The following is a 22,836-nucleotide window of genomic DNA, read 5'->3' as shown; positions in this document are numbered from 1 at the left end:
AGCATCGCAAGCAAACCTGCTAAATATGTACAGCAGACCCTTGACACACAAAATATTCCAACTTGTAACTTCCCTGCAAAATGCCTTTTTTACCATGTCAGCCCCTCACTGTTTAACCCAAAGGCTCTTTCTCTGGGCTCTGCTTAATTTTAGCCAGAGCTTACCAGGCATCAGCTTTGAGAGCTTTTGTTCAAAGACAGACATTTGAAGGAATACAGTGATAAAGAGAGCAAGCGCAACCAGATCTCACCCAAGGTGTGAAGGCAACAACCTTCCAGATCAGAATGGGTGGCTCCCAGGCAAGCCTGAGCCTTGGTGCTTTTAAAAACTAAACCAGAGACAAAGGAAAAAACCCAACAGCTTAACCAGCAGACCTTTGGAGGAGAAAACCAAGGGAAGCTAACAGGAGATTTGGGAGGGAGGGAGACGGAATGAGATAAAGTGTGTTGTTGAAGAATGGAACTGGCAGCTTATTACAGAGTTTTAAACTATGAGCTGGACCTCCGAAAAAACATTGCAGGATGGAATGTTCCTTTTCAGGGTTTCTGCCACCGACACCCTTTCCTAAACTCCATCCCAACCACCCCAATTTTCTGTTCCACCACAAATGCGGAGCATTCTGTAGACAGGAAGGATGCTATATCCTACTTTAGGTTCCTGTTGCTTTTATTCCTGCAACCCTCCCATCTTGTGCTTGGATAGTGCTAATTTGGCTACCTAAGGATCGGCACTTCAGAGAACACTATTAGCAAGGAATCACCCCCCACTCTCAGGGTAGCTGGAATTCTGAGAGTTCCCCCCCCCCTAAAATCTGAAGCTTGTTGCTTTCAGGAGGCAGTCTAACAGTGTTAGAAACTGAGATATGAAAGGTAGGAGCTCAATGGCACCATAAACCTAGGTTATGGGTGCAACAGCGCAATGTCTAGGTGCACTTTATAGTAACAAGAATACAAAGCTGAAAATGAATGAACTGCAGCTAAAATATTATGTTCATTTTTCACATGGTCTAGTCCTTCCCCTGCCCACCTTCCTGATATTCTTAAGAAAGTCTCTTCTCCAGTTTTCAGAGAGTAGCTGGAAATGGGGAGGCAGAAAAAGGTCTTCCTTTCATTCCTCTCTGCAGTTTTAATCTGAAATCTCAGGTGCGTGCGCCCAGAGCTCAGAAACTGCTCGCGCTAATGAAATTCCCTGTTGCATAATGCGCCTTGGACAATGGGAGTCTCAAGCACTGCAATCTAATCCTTCAAATTCAAGAAGTGGGATCCAATGCAACTCACTTGACCCAAATTCACATGAAACACATTGGCTGAGATCGTACAAAGATAAATTTACGCAAATGGTTACACATGCTGTCATATTCCTATATAAATTTGGCAAAGTGGGAGAGACGGGAGAATAGGCATCATTCCAGGGCTAATAGCATAGGGAACCTATTGAAAATAGCCTTCGTCTGCCTTTTTCCTAATCCCATTTTACCCACCTAATTTTCAGATAAAAGATACTACACATTCCAGACTCTATATGGAATTTACCTGTGAAACTTCTAAAGGCATTCCATGAGGAGGATTACAGGGTTGTTTTGTTTTTGTTCTTTACAGCACCTACTTCTCCACATGCCTTGCAAGACCTGGAGATTGCTGAGGTTAAAGCAATTCTTCAGAAGAGGATCAATAGCGAAACGAAACAAAACAAAGCAAAAAAACACCTAACTCGATAACACAACAGCTCCTGGTGTTACTCTATGTAAAAACCTTTATGCTTCTGAAAGTTATGAAAAAAATATCCCCACATTAAAATTCATTTAAATGACAGTAGGCAGTATAAAAATGCTGTTGACACTTAACTTACTGAAGTAGGACTCTATATTATGGTCATTATCCCACAAACAAGCTGAAATGTATCGAAAGCTGTTCCCACTAACAGCAGCTGGACTGAAGTGATCATAACAGCTCTTAACGACAACAAAAGTGTCCTTGGTTCTTTGGTCCCAATTTTGCAATACACCACCCCACCAGCTTCAATAGGGCCATTTGCACAATGTTCAGGCTTCGTATAGGCTCTGTTATCTCTACCCACAATGAATAGGAAAATTAGTCTCTGAATAGAGCAGGCATGTAAATAAACCAGAAGTTTGATATCTCTTCAGAATGAAATTAATCTTTTAAAAATACGACGACGATGTCTCTATTCTTCATGGTATTGCCATCGAGAGAAGACAAATATCTGCTCTAGTCATTCACAGGCAAGGGGCATTTTCCCATGGCATTTCATATGGTGCATGTTGTGTAATAGTCAGAAATTACACGGCACAATGGGAGCTTTCACACCGCTAGTGTTTACTTTTAGCATTGTTCAATCACTGCTTTTCTACATGCAGCATTGCCCCTAGGTTCCTACACTTTAAGGGGTAGAACAGTTAGCTCAATTGGTTAGAGCATGGTGCTGATAACACCAAGGTCGCAGGTTCGATCCCCATATGGGACAGTTGCATATTCCTGTATTTCAGGGGGTTGGACTAGATGATCCTAAGCGTCACTTCCACCTCTAGAATTCTACGGTTCTATGTCTGTACCCTGCTATGTTCTGTCCACAACTGTGAACATCACAACAGCCTTCTGAGTGGAGTTGTAACAATGGACCTAAACACACAATTTACAAATGCATTAAAATGCTTGAAAGTAAAACACTGCACCAAAATAAAAGAGTACAAAACGACGACCCATGTTGCTAAAATAGCACCAACTGGAAAAGTAACACTGAAGGTGTGCCCACGTGATGTCAAATCTACAGCTCTTGAAATGGATGGAAGAGTAGCATTGTGTTTCAATCTTGTAACTGCTCTGAGATTTATGGAGGAAGGGCGGTATACAAATTTAATAAAAGACGATGGTATTCTAATGCTAGAGATTGCTCTGCTGTTTTGTTCCTTCCCCTCCAAAAGTTGGGATTTTGTGAGCTCCGAAAAGGGAAATGGAATAAGTACAGAAAAGGCAGCACGACCATTTTAATGGCAGGTGCCTGATAAAAAGTGAGTGGACAAAAAGGGGCAACTCTAGAGTTAACCCTAGTCTGGAAGCACCCAGAGTGGAGGATGAGGAAATATGTGGCAGCTGGATGCGCAGTCAAGCATATGAAAGGCAAGATCAGAGAGTGAGAAGCTTTTTGGGAAATAAGACGGATCAATGAAAAGCCAGGAGATTCTTCCATGACCTGAGAAGATCACAGCTTGGGAAACAGTTCCATCTGGTGGGGAACAGTAGGAGCAAGAACTTCGTAGAAGCAGGCACCTCTAACAATCCTGTTTGCTCCGACCTTTGTTGAAGTAGGATGTGTTCCTTAGAGCTCCCATTCATTTACTCTCCTCAGGATTATAATTAATTGCTTTCTTCTTCCTTTCTTCATTATCTTGTCTCTTTATTTCCTCCCCAGCTACCTGTGGCATTCTTTCTATCTTTTCTGGTGCAGTTTAGGTTTTTCTCTCACACAGTTTCTTTCTCCCCTCATCCCTGTTGCAGCTGAATACTTCTCCGGCAATCCTGTCTTTGCTGCAAAATGCAACTTTCTCCTCTTCCCCTGTGGGGGAGAGGAAAAAAGTATGATTTTCAAGCAAAGACAGAGCTCAGGAGAACTCCTGCATTGCCTTTGCTTGCTAAACAATTCTTTCTTCCTCCCCCTGTTTGTCACTTCCATAATCCCTGCATAAGAATTTTGACAAGTGGGCAGGACACTGTCAATTACGTGACATCATAATGATGCGTGACTGACAGGTGAGAAGTCCTACCCAACTGCCAATGTTGGCTCAGAACAAATAAGGTTCCCCACCCATTCAATATTCATTTGCTGCCAAAGAAGGATGGCTAGTCCTGGTTGACTTTGCTAGATTTCAAGTTCCACCTAAGACTGTATCCAAACACTGTATTTCTTAGTGCCCATAGATTTCAGGAAACATAGCTGCACATCCCCATTCACTGCAATCACAGGAAGTACCTGTAGTTTTCATTTGACCAGAATCATCTTCAATACTGGGCCCTTCCTTTCTACTTGGCCACAGCACTTCAGACCTCCGCACAGAGTATGATTGCCTTGGTGGCTCACCTCTGCTTCCAGGGCAATCTCCTTATCGGCTGTACCACTCTGACTTGGGCCCTTTGAGACATGGCTTTGACTCCTCCTTGGGTGGAGACCCAGGGATTCCTTGTAAACCTAGGCAAGAATCACCTGTCTCTGATTGGACAGCTGGTCCATCTTGGAATGCTTCTTGAAACCTCCACAGGTATGATGTTGCTCTCTCTAGACTACATTTTGAAGATCAAGGTTCTGGCCTCTTTCAAAAAGGCAGGTGTAATGTTCTTGGAAGAAGTCCTTGACCTCTGAATGCCCGTGGCTCAAATCACAGTCTGGGCCAAACATCACCACTACCGCTTTCAATTAGCACTTCTCTTGTTCCAGTGGGCAACAGCCTATAGCAGACACGATCCTGTGCACATTTCCTTGCTGTCTTCTGCTGGCCATGTGTTGGGTGGACCCTGGATTCAAAAGTACAGGTCTCCCTTCAAAGACCTGCCAAGAGTGGCAATTACGTTGGATGCAAGCCTTCAGTGTGCAATGTGTGCTATCCAGCGCTTTGTGCCCTGCCTTCACCAAGCAGACTTTTCAACCCTAAGGACTTTTCCTGCTGGAAAGCCAGAAAAAAAAATTCTGCACTCTCAGACAATATAATTGACATTTGAATAAATTAGATGTAAAAGGAAGCTCACAAATTTGAAACTAGACCTGTATAATTTTGGCATGCATGTGTGTTTGCAATTGCAACGGAAATTAAATGGTGGACTGCTTTGTAGCAAAAGAAAGCTGATTCACTTCCCTGTAGTTTGATGTAGTTTTAGGAGTCCAGAAAGCAGGCAGTACTGCAGTGAGGAGAAGCAAGCAAAAATCCCCCACTTCTTTGCTCAGCCAGTGTGGTGTAGTGGTAGTGGTTAAGAGCGGTAGTCTTGTAATCTGGTGAACTGGGTTCGATTCCCCGCTCCTCCACATGCAGCTGCTGGGTGACCTTGAGCTAGTAACACTTATCTGACATCTCTCAGCTCCACTCACCTCACAAGAGTGTTTGTTGTGGGGGAGGAAGGGAAAGGAGATTGTTAGCCGCTTTGAGACTCCTTAGGGTAGTGATAAAGCGGGATAGCAAATCCAAACTCTTCTTCTCTTCCTCTTCAGATAGGGCACAATGCCATTCAGGTTAACTTTTGATCAGGTTTCAATGCTCTGTTAACTTGAGGCTACTTTGATGCAGACCAAGGATTCTGCCATTTTCTGATAACAAAACAAGTTTGCAAACTGGATTGTGAGAGCTGTCTACTTCTCTGAAGTTCCGCTCCTGTCTTTGTTCCCAAGATGGAGCCATTGCCCAACCAATGAGTTCTCAGGTCATGGAGAATCACCGTTCAGATGAATACCATTTACTGACATAATGGCAAGTCTCATTGAAACTATGTGTGCAACTTCTTGATTTGAGGAGGGAAAAATTATCTTCCAAACCTATAGCAACCTAAATAGTTGCTCAAAATTATGTGATCTCAACAGCATTTTGGAAGCAAGCAGATTCATAGATAAAACGCCTCCATGTGCCTTTGTCCTCTTCTTTTCGATCTCTGTATACATTAAAAGGGGGTTAGAAAGCTGATGTAATACAGTAATTTATACCATATCTTCTTTTTTTTTAATGTCCAGTTTTTAACTGTAGAAAAACTGTGGACTGTAGGAGAACACATTTTAGAGCAATGAGGTTTTGTGACCATTTGAGGCAATTCCCCCTCCTCCACATGCAGCTGATTTGAAAAGTGTCTTGCAATGAAGACGCTTTTGATTTGAAAAGCGTCTTGCAATGAAAAAGTCACTAAGGCAGGGATAGTAAAAAAAATGGAGTCAGATGTTACCAAGCGTTCTTTCTGAAAATGTGTACAACCAAATCTTATGATATCTGTGGGTGATTATGAGGGACTATTTTATTATTATTTATTAAATTTGTATACTTCCCTGTACCCACAGGTCTCAGGGCAGTTCACAAGAACTGATGGCTTTCTGGTGTTAAAAATGGTTTATTTTATGCCTGTTCAGTCTCCATTATGCATTGTGTTGTTTCTGTGCAAAAAGCCAAATCCATTGAAGCTGTTTAAAATATACCTTGTTTAATTATCCCCTGCTAGAAAACCCTAAGTGAAATACAACAGAAAAGGCAGGAATGTGGCCAGGGCTGTGTGTGTTCTGTGTTCATACCCAATAATTAAATAAGTTTGAATTTAGGGCAGTATTCAGCATCCTGAGAATTTTAGCTTTCATTTTTTTAAAAAACGAACATTTCTGGCCCTTAAGATGTGAAGGTAAAAGTGAAAGTATCTGAGCTATGAAATCTCAGCAGCTTTTTATAATGGGAATAATATGACTTCCCAGAGGTCAGGGGCAATTTGTATCCCACCATTCTTTCAAGGAACTCAAGGGTTCCTTCCGGTCCATTTCATTCTCACAACGATCTTGTGAGGCAGAGTGTGGCTGAGAGTGTGACTGGCCCTAGGTAAACTGGTGAGCTTTGTGACTGAGCCAGGATTCAAACTCAGGACTTCCTGGTGCTAGGCTAACACTCTCAAGTACTACATCACACTGGGCCTCAGTCTCCCTCAAACCTGCCTCATTTATTTACTTGTTTTGGTCATTGCCCACATTCAGGAAAAGCAGAACTATATATAATGTGGAAGATTATCTAGTTTATATAAACCTCGGAATTCAGTTTTCTTTGAATTTATGTTACTTGGTACAGATGTTTTCATGCTTTTAGCACAGAATGCACACAACCCAGGGAACAACCACACCCTTCCAATTTTTAATACTACCATGAACTGAATGGCAAAAAAGTCCTCTTACAAGAAAAATAATTTTAAAAATTCCTTAGTTAAAAATATTTTTGCATACTTTTCTTCCTTTAACTGTTTGCTGAAATGAAAACAAAAGGGCTAAATTGAGCTAGCCTTGTTCAGAAGACCAGTGACCACAGTCAGCAGTAAATAGTTGTGTCTTCACATGAAGAAGGAAAGCGGAACTTGAACCCAAACAATTCCCTAAACAGGAATAACACTAAATCACCGAAGTGCACTTAACACCATAGGAGCTACAGTATTCTTTACACATGCACACTTTGTAGGACACTTTGTACATGGAACTAAACAATGGAATATAAATATGCAAGCATCTTCTTTTTAAGTACACAAATTAAAAGTTCATTTACATTCTTTACTTTCCAAGATGCTGATGGAAAAAAACCAAGATCTTCCAAACAGGAAGTCTGAAGATGCTCATTAATGCAGCAAAATCTTCTCTCTCTCTCTCACAAACACACACACACACACACACTTTCCTCTCTGTCTTACACACCCCTCACATACTTCAGATTACATAGTTGTGTGACTATGACGAGCCCAAGACAGGACACGCTCCTCTCACCAGAAGAGGACGCTGGAATTGTTAACATTAATTCAGTTTCTTCTGCAGGTGATTTCTTCTGTCTTCAGTAGTTTCTGGGCTGAAGTCTGTACAGAAACCGTTAGGAGCAGGGCAGCTATCAGTCTCCATTTGATCGGGATATAAATACTCCTCAGCAAAGTTTGGATACACTTCGGCAAACTTGTGGAAATCCTCTAGAAATTAATAAAAGCAAGCATACATTTTAAGCGTTTAAAATTGACATTTTACTTACAAAATCAAGAAAGACCGCAAGACAATAAAAGTACTAACTAGATTGCTAGTTACTAAGTCTCCCATGCCAAACTTTAAGAGCATTTTCCAAAGGGTTGGACCCAATTAAATTATATTTAGAGTAGACCCACTGACACAGGATAGTCATTTTCATTAGTTTCAATGGGTTTTCCCTGAGTAACACTAACATTTGCTAACAACTCAAAATGATTTGCAGAACTACACGTTAATATGTTCCTCCCCTCCCCACCTCCTTGAGCTTTAAGCAACGGTTGGTTTGTTTGTTTGTTTGTTTGTTTGTTTGTTTGCGTTGGCCTTTTCTTGACAGGTCGATTTATTACAATAGGTAAAGGTAAAAGGTGAAGGACCCCTGCACAGTTAAGTCCAGTCAAAACCGACTATGAGGTTGCAGAGCTCATCTCACTTTCAGGCTGAGGGAGCTGGCGTTTGTCCACAGACAGCTTTCCGGGTCATGTGGCCAGAAGGACTCAACTGCTTCTGGTGCAATGGGACACTGTGACAGAAGCCAGAGAGCAAGGAAACGCCGTTTACCTTCTTGCCACAGCTGTAGCTATTTATCTACTTGCACTGGTGTGCTTTCAAACTGGCAGGAGCTGGGACAGAGCAATGGGAGCTCACCCTGTCACACAGATTTGAACTGCCAACCTTCTGATCGGCAAGCCCAGGAAGCTCAGTGGTTTAGATCACAGTGCCCAACACTGCAGCATAAGGTCACTGATCATAGAACAGAATGGAATCTTTAGCTACCGGTAACCATAGCATGGACCGCGTTAGTGTGCTGCACTAGGCCTGGACTGATCCAAGTTCAAATTTCCATTTGGCTTGGAAGCTCTCTGGATTACTTTGGACCATGCACTATCTCTCAGGGTTGCTGGAGGGATCAAAGGGGTGAAGGGGGTGCCAACCATACAAGGTGGAGGAAAAGGTATAGCACATAAACAAGAAATAATAATGCTCCATATACAGACATTCCAGGAAGCCCATTAATGAACACAGGAAGCTGTTTCATATTGAGCCAGACTATCTAGTACTGACTGGCTTTTCAGAGTTTCTGACAGAGGCATTCCCAGCGCTACCTGGAGATGTTCGGGTTTGAAGCTGGGACTTAAACTCTGAGCTACAGCCCTTCCCATGCAACACAATGGCCAGGAACCTGTCACACTTGCCCCCAGGCAGCTGCTCTTTTCTGTGGGACATGTCCAGCCGCCACACAAAAGTTCCCCATTGTCTGCGGTTTTCTAAAATCATAGCACAGAACTCACCGTATGTAATTTCCCCCCTTTCGTCGACATCTATAGCTCTGAAAAGGTTTGACACATTAAGATCTGAAACCCCCATGGCAGTCTTTAAAATGCAAGTTAAATCTTCTTCTGTTAGAGCTCCAGTTTCTGACTGGTACATCTGTGAAAAATTAAAATGTATGATTTGTTGTTGCAGCAGCAGCAGCAGCAGCAGCAGCAGCAGCAGCAGCAGCAGCAGCAGCAAAGAAACACATTCCCAGGGCCTCTGTTTGACACTTTCCTCCCAGCCAAATAAATCTTCCAACTTCCCTACGCTGATTGATACGCCACCTTTTATTTTCCATTTATAGTTTGCAAATTTTGCTGAAGCCTAAGAGCAAATACATTTATTGATACAATTTATTAGATACCTTAAAGGTAAAGGGACCCCTGACTGTTAGGTCCAGTCATGGCCGACTCTGGGGTTGCGGCGCTCATCTCGCTTTATTGGCCGAGGGAGCAGGCGTATAGCTTCAGGGTCATGTGGCCAACATGACTAAGTTGCTTCTGGCGAAACAGAGCAGCACACGGAAACGCCGTTTACCTTCCTGCTGGAGCGGTACCTATTTATGTACTTGCACTTTTGACGTGCTTTCGAACTGCTAGGTTGGCAGGAGCAGGGACCGAGCAACGGGAGCTCACCCCGTCGTGGGGATTCGAACCACCGACCTTCTGATCGGCAAGCCCTAGGCTCTGTGGTTTAACCTACAGTGCCATCCGCGTCCCTATTAGATACCTTAGGGGCCGCCTATTCCTGTACCAGCCTGGCCAGTGTCTAAGATCTGGCAGAGAGGACATTCACTGTGACCTACCTCTCGTTTATTCAGAAACAGATAAAGAAAGAGAAAAAGGGCCACACTTAGTGGAATACCTTGCCCTCTGAAGTTTGTTTGGAGCCCCTTCTTGCAACATAGGATGCTTTATATTGTAAGCTCTCTTTGGGGTTTTATCTGCTGTTCCTGTTTTTATTTTTAAATTCATTTGTTTAATATTATTGCTTTTGTGGATGCAGTATTTTAATTGCTGTAAGCTGTTTTGAGTGGTGCAAATGTAGTGCTCGTTTGGGAGGAAGGACGGGATGTAAAGTGAATAAACAATAATGATAATAGCAACAACAACAGCCTTCCTGGTATTGCAAAGGTAGGGGATTGGCCTCTAGATAAATCAAGGAGCGTCTCCACCCCCATCGTTCTGAGGTCCAGTGCTGAGGGTCTTCTGGCAGTTCCCTCACTGTGAGAAGCCAAGTTACAGGGAACCAGGGAGAGGGCCTTCTCGGTAGTGGCACCCGCCCTGTGGAACATCCTCCCACCAGATGTCAAAGAAAAGAACAACTACAGTGGTGCCTCGCAAGACGAAAAGAATCCGTTCTGTGATTCTCTTCGTCTAGCGCTTTTTTCGTCTTGTGAAGCAAGCCCATTGGCGGATTAGCGGATTAGCGCTATTAGCGGCTTATCGGATCAGCTGATAAGCGGCTTAGCGGCTTAGAAAAAAGGTGGGGAACCCGCAGGAACTCGCAAGACATTTTCGTCTTGCGAAGCAAGCCCATAGGAGATTCGTTTTGCGAAGCACCTCCAAAATGGAAAACTCTTTCGTCTAGCGAGTCTTCCGTCTTGCGAGGCATTCGTCTTGCGGGGCACCACTGTACCAGACTTTTAGAAGACATCTGAAGGCAGCCCTGTTTAGGGAAGCTTTTAATGTTTAACAGACCACTGTATTTTAATACTTTGTTGGAAGCCGCCCAGAGTGGCTGGGAAAACCCAGCCAGATGGGCGGGGTAGAAATAATTTATCATCATCATCATCATCATCATCATCAAACATGCAATTGCCTCTCCACTAAAAGTAGTACTCAAGGTAATATAAGGAATTACAGTACATAAAAATACAAAGGCCAACCATGTTACTAAATGCCAGTTAATCCCATTCTCTCAAGGTCTGCTGCAGGAAACTGACTAATCATGCATCATCACTGCAACGGATACAGGAGACTTCATTTGTCACCTAAATTCTGCTGAGGCTGTAATTTGGTGGGCCAGCATAAGGAAACGCAATTCACAGGTGTGATGCCACAATAGAGTTGGGTGCTGGAGGGATAAGAGAGCATCGGGGAGCTCACATGCCCTTGAGTTCTTTTTTTTTTTACTGCCTCTTTTATTCTGTGGGAACTGTTCATTTTGCTAGTTAGGCAATGTATTGTGTATTGCTAGCTGCTTTGGTGGTCCTGGTGGACAGAAAGGCAGGTCATAAATATTTTGAAATAAAAATAAGACCTAGCCACGTCCAGAGCAGGATCACCCCAGATGTGTTTAGGGTAAGGGGTTGCTCACGCAGGAAAAGGTGGTCTTCAGATATACTGAGCTCGGGAAATCCAGCGTTTTCAAAAGGTACACACAAACCTTGGCTTTCACATACATCGCTTGATTTCTCGGTGTTCAATGACTCACAGAGGACTATATGAATTAACTTTACTGATAAACATTAAGTTTGAGGTATCATCAAGTGACACTCCCCCCCCCATTTGTTAGCCTCTCTTTGGCCACAGTTCATAAAATAAAGCATCAATGTACAATAAAACACAATTACCAGAAAGGATGTCTCTGTGGTGTTGTATATGTGATGGCTCACTCACATTTACAAGTTGTCGCTTGATGCTGCTTTCATCAAGTGACGAGCATGCAAGCTACTTTTTTCTTACCCATTTGCCTGTGTAGGCAGCAATTTGCACAGTCTCCTGCTCCTGCTTGCCGATTTAGAAAAAAACAACACAGGGCACAACAGATTGCTGCTGTGTTTTGCGGGTCAAAATGCATGTGAGTGAATATGGCTACTGTTAGATGCCGACCACTGTACAGAGCTTGTATAAAAGCCAGTGATGTCCAGGGATGCAGAGAAGTTGTGGTCAATGTAATGAATTGACCTGTTTTGCCCCCGCAAAAAAGGAAAAGGGGGAAAAGGGCTTTGTTTTTAAAAATGGCTTTCAATAAACCGTCTTAATAAAAGCTGCTACTTGCCTTAAAAGCCAGCTGTATTGTTTGCAAGGTTTTGGATGGCCGACAGACTACTGACAAAGCGATTACATATTCTCTTAAGTCAATCAGACCCCCTTCCTTCTGTAAAAAAAGAAAGAAACAAAACTGTATTACCAGTTTCACAGAAAATACCCACTGAAGAAAAGAAAATTCTGAAAAGTACACATAAAAAGAGCTCACATGGAGGTTTCAGCACAAAGATTTCTAAACAAAGAAACTAGTGTTAAAATACCAGCTCGTCTGCAATTAACTAAGGGACTAACTCCTCTGAACTTTTGAAACGTCTTATATTTCTCAGTTGTTTTACAGCAAGGAACTCTTTCTGGCCAGATCTTTCTCTCCCCAACCCCTGGTGGGCAGAGAGCCCACCTGCCAATCACTTGGCATCATAGTGCTATCAGTTAATGTAACCCTTTGAGCCCTTGATTGAAAACCTCAAAAAGAAACATGAGGCTTTCAAACAGCCCTTTGTGGACTTTCAAATAGTTCTCACTTGTGGATGTTTATAGAGAGCTTTTCATATGCCACTCCTTCTCTCCTTCAAACTGCAGAGGTCTGAAGAAGCACAGGGTGGTTCATTGGTAAGAACTAATTCAATTGCCATTTTGGTATCCTCTCTTTGATGCAACACTACATTATGCTTGCTATATATGTGTATGTATATAGAAAGCTGTAGTCTAATTTGTAAAATAAGTCATAGTCACCATGCATCCCTTGTGCTACATTTCTCCATGGTAAAAATGATGATCAGCAGCCAATAGGATGCGTAATTTCAGACTACTAATGTTCGCACAGCAGGCAAAAGGCATGCACACAAGACCTTCTGAATTTAGTAATCACTTTTCCGAAACTATTGTTCATAACATAAACGGGTACTTTCTATGTTACAGCTATATTAACCATACTCACAAATGAAAACTGCATTCCTAGCGAAAGAACGCCCAAGGCCTTAATTCAAATAATAAAAGTGGTTATTTAGAAATGTCAAGACTGTCATCTTTCTTACCTCATCAAAAAGTGCAAACATGTTTTCTAATGTGTCAGAAACTGGGACTTCTAGGTATTCCGCAAACTCCTTGAGACTGACCCTTTTGTCTTTCATTCTCTTGGTATTTCCTGAATATGCATCAAGCTCTCTTTCAAGCTTCTCTGGCTTTAATCTAAACATGGGAGGAAAAGAACCAAGGCTGAAATTGTAGACAACCCTCTCTCTTTTTTTCTTACAGGAGTGTTGAGGAGGACAAACCAGGCAGTTTGTAATTTCCTGCTAATCCACTAACAGAAGATTAATGCTAAAACCTATCCCTGATGTGTGATGTCTTTAGCCTGGTAAAGAGGAGATTGAGAGGAGATATGATAGCTGTCAGGGAACTGCCATCAGAACAGGGGTGGGAAACAGAGGGGCAGTTGTGTTACAGGGAGCCTCTGAAAATCTTGCGAAGCAATTCTTTTTCCGGTGATGAGGAAGAAGTGAAAGGACCAGAGGATGCTGGCAGGAGCCTCAACAACGCTCCTGGCAAAGCTGGCCAGGAGGGAAGCACGCCCATTCCGTTGCCCACCCTGCACAGAAGTCTAAAGCACAAAGAGGGAAGGGAAAGGCTGGGCGTAACAAGACTTTTATGCTGGGGGAGGTCCAGGAAAGAAGCACTCCCGGATTCTGCTAGTGATTGAGGCAGACATGAACTTTGGGATTCTGCAATGTAAATAGTTTTGCACCTAAATAAAACCTGTAAAAGACAGGTCGGAGTCCTGCCTGGTTACTCATGAGCAACTACCTAAGCCATCTGACAATAAAAGGTAAAGGGACCCCTGACCATTAGGTCCAGTCGTGACCGACTCTGGGGTTGCGGTGCTCATCTCGCTTTATTGTCCGAGGGAGCCGGCGTACAGCTTCCGGGTCATGTGGCCAGAATGACTAAGCTGCTTCTGGTGAACCAGAGCAGCGTACAGAAATGCCGTTTACCTTCCTGCTGGAGTGGTACCTATTTATCTACTTGCACTTTGACGTGCTTTCAAACATGTTAGGTTGGCAGGAGCAGGGACCGAGCAACATAGAGCAAGCTTGTTTTCTCCTCCTCTAGAGGCTAGGACCCAAACCAATGGATTCAAGTTACAAGAAAGGAAGAACTTCCTGACACTAAGAGCTGTTTGACAGTGGAATGATTCCCAAGAGAGGAGTTTGACTCTCCTTCCTTGGAGGTTTTTAAGCAGAGGCTGGATGGCCATCTGTCATAGATGCTTTAGTTGTGATTCCTGCATCGCAGGGGGGTTGGATTAGATAACCCTCAGCTTCCTTTCCAATTCTACAATTCAATGAACCTTTTCTTCCTGTGGTGGATCATTCAGACATTGATCTCTTCACTCTTCATTCTGAATGACAGAGTTCCAGGAATTCCGTACCACGCAATCTGAATATACAGTTTTGCTCTAAAACAACGTGGGAGAGCATTCGGATAAATTCAATTTTCAGAAGAGGAAAGTTCTAACGCAATATCCCGAACTGGAAAAAGTGGCTCCCACTTTATATTTGCAGTTATAGAAAAAGCCCTCCTTTAAAAATATCATCATCATCATCATCATCATCATCATCTCAGATGCTCATCTACCACTGACAACCACCAAGCTTCAAGGCAGTGATGAAGCTGGATCTAACAAGGTAAGATTCAATACCATATCAATACTGCATAAACAATGCATCTGTTAAGGATGTGGGGACTTAACAGCTGTAACTTCTTGACATTTTGAAATGTGAGTGAACATGGGAAGTGTCCAATATAACATGTTAAGCTGAAAGGGTGTGTTTTTTGTTAACAATATAAATTTAAGCAATGCGGACTCTGATTTCTGCAAACCACAACCCTGGCATCTAACTTGTGTTGAGGTGAGGGGGAAGTGATATACAGATGGCTCTTCCTTTCTGTCTCCACCATAAGTTGTAATACAAATTGTAATATAAGTTGGAATACAAATTATGACTTTCCTAATTATCAGAACCACAGTCAACTGAAGCCAGGAATGCTCAACTGAATTAAGTGGCAAGAAGCCTATTATAACTAGATCTTGCACAACACTGGCGGATGTCAAATTTGTTAAGCTTTTGAAACCTCTGTGATTCTGGTCTGCTCCTGCAAGATTGCAAAACATTGCCCCCACAACCTCCCAGATGCTTTAATTTTTTTTTAATTGCTTTTAACCGATTTGTAAAAAAAAAAAAAAGTTACATGGAAGAAAAATATGAGGGAGACATTGCACATACCTTTGTAAATCAAGAAAATCTATAATTAAAATACTTTTTTTAAAAAATTGCTTTTATAAAGTTAGCAAAGGTAAAGGGACCCCTGACCATTAGGTCCAGTTGTGACTGACTCTGGGGTTGCGGCGCTCATCTCGCTTTATTGGCCAAGGGAGCCGGCATACAGCTTCCGGGTCATGTGGCCAGTGTGACTAAGCCGCTTCTGGCGAACCAGAGCAGCGCACGGAAACACCGTTTACCTTCCCGCCGGAGCGGTACCTATTTATCTACTTGCACTCTGACGTGCTTTCGAACTGCTAGGTGGGCAGGAGCTGGGACTGAGCAACAGGAGCTCACTCTGTCGCGGGGATTCGAACCACCGACCTTCTGATCGGCAAGTCCTAGGCTCTGTGGTTTAACCCACAGAGCCTCCCGCGTCCCATTTATAAAGTTACAAAGCGATTAAAACATTCTGTCATGCAGTTCCACACTTTTATCAACCTGCTCACCCAAGGCTTCTCACAAGCTTTGCAAATTCTAAGAGGCAGGTGTCTGAAGGGAGACGAAGTTGTCCTTCGGCCAAAGCTAGCTGGCAATCTTCAAAAGTGTAGTCCGTTACTGGAACCCCCAAAGCCCTTGATGGGGGAAAAAAGCAGGAATTTACACAACAGCGTCACACTTTTATTTATAATGGCAGGCTTATAAAGCAGATGCAATCTAAACGCCACATTTTCACTATGCCAAAGCTCACGATGTGGTCTGGCAAGTCAAGGAAAGAGTAGCTTTCATCAAGAGTACTTCAAATTTAAAAATAGGGATGAAGAGACAAAGAAAAGGGAGGGTACATTTAAATCTGCCTAAAACCCTTAAACCACTAGACCTTCCCTCCTGCATGTTTCTCAACTGTTTGGTGTACATTTATGTGTGTTTATGCATCTTAAAACCACTATAAAAAACTTTCCCCAGACATGTACCGTATTTTGCGCTCTATAAGACTCACTTTTTCCCTCCTAAAAAGTAAGGGGAAATGTGTGTGCGTCTTATGGAGCGAATGCAGGCTGCACAGCTATCCCAGAAGCCAGAAGAGCAAGAGGGATCGCTGCTTTCACTGTGCAGCGGTCCCTCTTGTTGTTCTGCGTTCTGAGATTCAGAATATTTTTTCCCTTGTTTTCCTCCTCCAAAAACTAGGTGCGTCTTATGGTCTGGTGTGTCTTATAGAGCGAAAAATATGGTATTTAAATTGTTCAGTAGGACCTTAGAGACCAAACTAAGTTTGTTACTGGTTTGAGCTTTCATGTGCATGCACACTTCTTCAGATACCTGAAGAATATCTGAAGAAGGTATCTGAAGGTATACACTTCTTCAGATACCTGAAGAATATCTGAAGAAGACATCTGAAGGTATCTGAAGAAGTGTGCATGCACACGAAAGCTCATACCAATAACAAACTTAGTTGGTCTCTAAGGAGCTCCTGGAAGGATTTTTTAAATTTTATTTTGACTACGGCAGACCAACACGGCTACCTACCTGTAATTAAAATGTTCAGTTACAGTTATTAGCAGCCAGTGCATTCTGGTGGGCAGTGCATTGGGTATATCTGGGGACCTAAAAACCAAATCCCTTTAAATTGTTTTTTGCTACATCTAAACTGCACCTTAATCTACAACCATAACGTATCAGCTTCGATTTTCAGTTTGCATGATAGGTTTGGTTCCCTAGAAATTCTGGTATTCTTTCCCAGTCAGATATAGAGGATGGTCGCTGGGAATGATGCTGATATTTCACCTCTTGAAAATTGGTCTATGTAGTCCTACACAGATTAGTATCGGCACCAATCCTGTTGATCATCTATATAAAGCCACTCAGAGAGACTGCCCACAGTTTTGGAGTGAGGAACTTTCCCCAAACATCCAGCTACTCTATTGGCCATAAAATCACTGTTTGAAAGTTGTGGGCAGGTAGTTAAGGATTAATAGACTGAAAATGAACCCGGACAAGTCAAAGTTGACACTAGTAGGGATTTGTCAGATCTTAGAAGGAACAGATTTTCTTGTCACTGATGGGGTTGTAATTTCTCCAGCAAAAACAGGTTCAGATTCCAGTCCACACTTGTGATGCAGTCAGCTTTTGTTAGGTTTGATATGATATTTTTTCCTGCAATGTCCACAATGTTAGCACACACATTAAAATAAGTAGAATATTTCGGTACAAACGTCTAAATAAGCAGATACCATCATGGTGCTATTTGGACAGCAGTCCACTTACTGTGCCATGATCCGTCTCACGTTATTTGCATACAGAGATGGGTTTCTCTTTTCTTCTTCAGAGGGTATATACACAGGCAGGAACTGCAAGTAGAAAAAATGGTTTCAGCACAAACGTGTTATCGTATTTCACAGGCAAAAGTATAAACTCACACCAATAATGTTGCTTTTAAGTACAGTAACAGGATCAAATGTTCATAAGCAAATACAAAACAAAAAAACACAACCCTGAATTTTTACACACATCACTAAAGAGTAGCAACATTTCAGGTCCCCCCCCCCTTTATTAATTTGTTTTTTTAAAAGGAACTAAATGATATTTATAGAGCAACAAATGAGCAGCTGTGTGGGATACAGATTATTATTATTATTATTATTATTATTATTATTATTATTATTATTATTTATTTGTACCCCGCCCATCTGGCTGGGTTTCCCCAGCCACTCTGGGCGGCTTCCATAGAAACCAAAAAATACACTAAAATATCACAGATTAAAAACTTCCCTGAACAGGGCTGCCTTAAGATGTTAAGATTAGGCATCTTTCTTCTATGTTGTGCTTCCAACTGCGTCAATTATCTCATTTTCCCACCGTTCAGAACGGCAAGTCTAAAAACTGCATTTTTCTCATTAAGAGTGGACTGCAGGTATGAAATGTGGCTGTGCAAATGTCGTCAGTACCACTGCATACAGACAGTAAAATTATCGGTGATCAGTGACATTAACTCCCCCTCCCAATATGCCCATAACGTTTTGACCTCTATTATTATTCTTTTATTTATTTTATATCACAATAGAAAAAACATAAAACCAGACAGTAAAATAATAGAAAGTTTAAAAAAGCAAGTTGAAAGCAAAAAGAAATAAAAAACAAGCATCAATAGACCATTGTGGGGGATGTACTCTCAATTGTTTTCAGCAGACATTTAAAAGTTGGCACAGAAGGTGCCTCTGAATCTCTTTTGGCAGTGTGTTCCACAGGACTGGTGACACAAAAAGCTTGATTTCTTGCTGTTGTCAAATGAGCCTCACCAACTCACCCTAGCCACTCCTGCAGATGATCTCAGTAACAGAGCCAGAATTATAAGGGTTCAGGTGATACCTCAGGTATCCTGGACCCAAAGTTGCCCAGGGCTTTGTAAATCAGTATAAGAAGCTGGAGCCTGGCTCAGTAGCAGATGGGCAGCCATGACACGTTCTTGACCAGAAGCTTGCCCCAGCAATCTGGCTGCTGCATTCTGCACCAGCTGGAGTTTCCGAACCAGACCCAAGGGCAGCCCCATGTAGAGCACATTACAGTAGCCTAACTCGAGGTTAACAATGCATGGACTTGTGAAGACCAGTGGAAGCACTTGTTCTATTCCCAGGGTTTTTGTTCAGCGGGAAGTCACCAGAACTCAGTCCTGGCACCTCTCAGGTGGGCGCTGTTATGTACTGAAGTTCTCACCCTGGCCCAGCAGGGGGATACTGTAGATAGTTTTCACTCAGGTCCACATATGCAAATAAGGGGTTGAAAGTGACGTTCAGTGATTGGATAGTTACAGAAAGTGCTACTGTTGCGTTGTAGTGGAGCTCTATATAAGCAGGCTGGCTGAACCCTTCAGTTCAGTTCTGTTCTGGCCTGTGAATAAACAAGAGCTGTTTCAAGAATCGCTGTGTCATCTGATATGTTCATCCACAACTTAACAGGCGCCATTGCCATTGTAAGAGAACAGGGGAGGCGTTCATGGCTGAGTTTCGGTACTTCTCTTTCTAGAAAAATAGCACTGGCTATTCCTTATTGCAAAGTGGGGAAACGAAAAAGAAATAAAATGAAGTTAAGCTTTCCTCCTGCAGTACAGGGTCTTTATTTATTGGGGTACTCTTTTGAAGTCATTGTTCAAGAGCTGAACTATTCACACACATTAAAGGATACCGTTAAAATGGGTTGTAGTTTTTTTTAGTTGTCTCAAGTATGAAAGCATAGGATTGCAGACTAAAACATTGGTAACTTTGTACTAACCTCTATTTCCACAAAATTATGAAACTGACATAAAGTAAGCCACAGAATTTTCAACCTGAAAGAGAAATGAAAAGCTCGTTTTAATTTACAAGATTATTAGTTCCGTAATTAACATCACGAAAGCATCCTAAGAAAGAGAAATGAAAATGAACTTTGGGTGAGATCCAGCATCGTATAAACTGGCATTTGCTCATGCAATGGGACTTCTCATTCCTTTCCTCCCCCCCCCCGCACATCCCCAAATAAGCTCTAAGGGTTGGGGGACTCTCTGGAGCAGGGAGTTTGCTGGGGGGGGAGTTGGAGGAGCAGGAAGACAAAGAAGTCCCATTGCACAAATGGATTTATGTTGTATAAGCAGATGGGCCTCACTCTGTAAAATATGGGAAGTGAACACTACTTGGCAATTAAATATCAAAACTGATGCGCAGTAAACTTAAGTACCTTGGCTATGAATGATATTGAAATCAATTATGATTTAACATTCTCAAATACTTAATCAATCTGAAATTGTATGAAAAAGCTTAAGAGAAGCAAGAAGGCCATTGCTCACATGCTTCCAAACACTACAGACAAAAGTTATCTATTGGCAGGCTAATCTATTCATTTAAATTAGGAATAGTGTGATTTGGGGTTTGAAGAACTTATTAAACCCTGTTTGATCATAAAAAAGCAATTGTCCAGGAAGATAATCTGACGTGTGCCCATTATCTCCCATTATTTAACATACTAGTCCTCCAAAAGAAAAGCAATTAATTAAAGCAATTAGAAATTCAAATAATATGTAGCTGACTTACGCTCCTGGACCCTGCCATGTCCACGTAATTGTATCCTATGCAGCAAAAGAAATGCATTCAAATATTTAAGCAGTCCTACAAAGTTAATAGGCTTCACAAAAACAGCATTACTTTGAAAAATGTGACAGTAGGCTATTTATATCTCATTATCCCTGTAAGGGTTTTGTCTACTACGGCATTTGGCAATATGTAAATCATGAAGGGGGGAAGACATTAAATGAAATGCCGATGAATTTATTGTATATTCAGGAATTCCTCCAATTTACAACATACTGACAAAGGAATTATCAGTGCCCTCTAGTGATACAGAAGCAGCATTTCAGCTAAAGGAATAACGGGACACAAGCTCACTTTTGCTTTCTCATAGGTAGAACTGAGTTTGTTTACCACAATGAGATACTAGCAAACAAATCTTGAATTATGCAGTAATAGATTGAGAGATTAACAGATCATCTATTAGATGAAAAGATGGGCTGTGTACATATCAAATTTACATCTTTCTAGCTACCATAGGAGTAACTTACTATTTTGGGGGATACTTCATGTTCAACCGTTTGGGGGGGAAATAAGTCAACCCACGCTGCATTTGTCTTGAAACAAATGTACATATCTTAGAAACAACAAGAGGGCAATCGTTGCCCATGTCACCTCCCACCTGATTTACTATCATTCTGCTTTTCAAAAAAAAGTTTGAGAATATACTTCAGACAACTACTTAAGGTTCATATATGTATTTGGCATAGGGATGCGGGTGGTGCTGTGGTCTAAACCACTGAGCCTAGGGCTTGCCGATCAGAAGGTCAGCGGTTCAAATCCCTGTGACGGGGTGAGCTCCCATTGCTCAGTCCCTGCTCCTGCCAACCTAGCAGTTTGAAAGCACACCAGTGCAAGTAGATAAATAGGCACCCCTCCAGCGGGAAGGTAAATGGCTTTTCCGTGCGCTGCTCTGGTTCGCCAGAAGCGGCTTATTCATGCTGGCCACGTGACCCGGAAGCTGTACGCCGGCTCCCTCGGCTAATAAAGAGAGATGAGCGCTGCAACCCCACAGTTGTCCGCAACAGGACCTAACGGTCAGGGGTCCTTTAATACCTTTATGTATTTGGCATAAAAGCTTACTCAGAGCTTACCAGTTTGTTTGGATAACGTAAAATCACAGGTTGGACAGGCACTCCAGGGATAAATGCTCCTACAAGATATATGGGATACATATAATTACAATACTTTCTAATTACCACCTATTAATGACACTGTGAGCATTGAAGGTATTGCATGCGCATTTCTGTTATGTAACAGCTGGCTTTTCTGGATGATATGCTCTGAAGTTCCACCTTCCCAAGTAGCCAAAAAAGATGCAACTATAATTTATTTTTAAAGGTTAAGCAACAACTCTCAGCAACATAGTAATTCAAGCATCTAAAGTTAAATAGATTCTGATTATTCCCTGCCCAAATAATAAATAGTCCAAGCTTCTTCCTGCAAGTGAACATAATGTGCCATCTTCAGAGGTTTACTATTATGGTATACCACTGTGACTTATTCCCAGCAGCTTGCTTCCTGAAAAACTTTGTATTACATTGGAAGCATTAGTATGATTCATTCAATTTAATTCCAATCCTTTGATAAGCAGGATATTTCATTCCAGGTAAGATGACACAGGAAGAATGGATAGTTAGTCAAAACAACTAATAGCCAGCAATTTTTCAGACGTACCTAATTGGAAAGAACTCAGGGCTGTCAAATCCTACGCAACTTATATTTATATATTTCCAGGAATTTGACAGAAATAGAAAAAATGTTCCACCACAAGGTTTGACTGCCTTCCCTGATGAAGACAAACATTTTCTTTTTAAACAGGAAAATCTGCCTTGTAACCTCTCTCTCATATTATAAGCCAACAAACAGCAACCAATAATAAGGTGTGTGAAAAGAATCTACATTGTTAATGCTAATTCTTCCACTCCTCTGGAGTGGATGAAGACTCTAGAATCAACTCAAATCTCTAACTAGGAACAAGAAAGGAATGATAACTGAAACATTCAACACTTCTGGTCTTGTTTGTTTGCACTTTCATCCACTACCGAAGATAGCAATAAATCAAAATCTTTCCTGGACACCCAGTTCTTTCCCAACTCTATGGTCAATCTGGGGCTATTTTCACCAACATTTACAAAGTTAGATGTCTCCATTTCTGAAAAGGTTGAGCTATTGTGCTTTCTAGATTTTGCAGCCCGGCATATGAATCTCTGTAAGCATGAGGATGCACTCTGCCAAGGCTCCAGGGAAAGAGGCCTTTGGGATTTTTGTTTGAAGCCCTGAGCAGCAACCTCTCATTCCAACCCTATCTCCCACAGGTACTGATGATAGTAACTATTGTTTACTCATGGACCAGAGGAACCTGTTGAACCAGAAACCCAGGTCAAGGCTTCTTTCACTAAGGGAGCCCGCAAGGTGTTGGTAATTCTTTAAACATTC

General features: G+C 42.0%; 1 protein-coding gene and 1 long non-coding RNA gene across 2 annotated transcripts in view; both read right to left on the bottom strand.

Annotated features, from left to right (window-relative positions):
- The window catches only part of LOC309538945, a 115,914-nt gene that overhangs the window by 932 nt on the left and 92,146 nt on the right, over positions 1-22,836 (bottom strand). The gene's annotated exons all lie outside the window — the stretch shown is intronic.
- LPCAT1 (lysophosphatidylcholine acyltransferase 1) overlaps positions 5,912-22,836 on the bottom strand; it is a 46,522-nt gene continuing 29,597 nt past the window's right edge. The window contains exons 6-14 of the mRNA XM_082234737.1: positions 21,492-21,550; positions 20,365-20,399; positions 19,571-19,625; positions 17,570-17,652; positions 15,814-15,939; positions 13,079-13,232; positions 12,055-12,153; positions 9,027-9,165; positions 5,912-7,685 (exon numbers count right to left, since the gene is read on the bottom strand). Coding sequence (XP_082090863.1) covers positions 7,519-7,685; positions 9,027-9,165; positions 12,055-12,153; positions 13,079-13,232; positions 15,814-15,939; positions 17,570-17,652; positions 19,571-19,625; positions 20,365-20,399; positions 21,492-21,550 — 917 coding nt within the window. The 3' untranslated portion in view covers positions 5,912-7,518. The remainder of the gene's footprint in view (positions 7,686-9,026; positions 9,166-12,054; positions 12,154-13,078; positions 13,233-15,813; positions 15,940-17,569; positions 17,653-19,570; positions 19,626-20,364; positions 20,400-21,491; positions 21,551-22,836) is intronic.

Source organism: Podarcis vaucheri, assembly GCF_965113315.1.
Source record: "Podarcis vaucheri genome assembly, chromosome: 8".
In the NCBI taxonomy this organism is placed as follows: domain Eukaryota; kingdom Metazoa; phylum Chordata; class Lepidosauria; order Squamata; family Lacertidae; genus Podarcis; species Podarcis vaucheri.
Note: the sequence above shows the minus strand (reverse complement) of the source record. Positions and strands in the feature narration are given on the sequence as shown.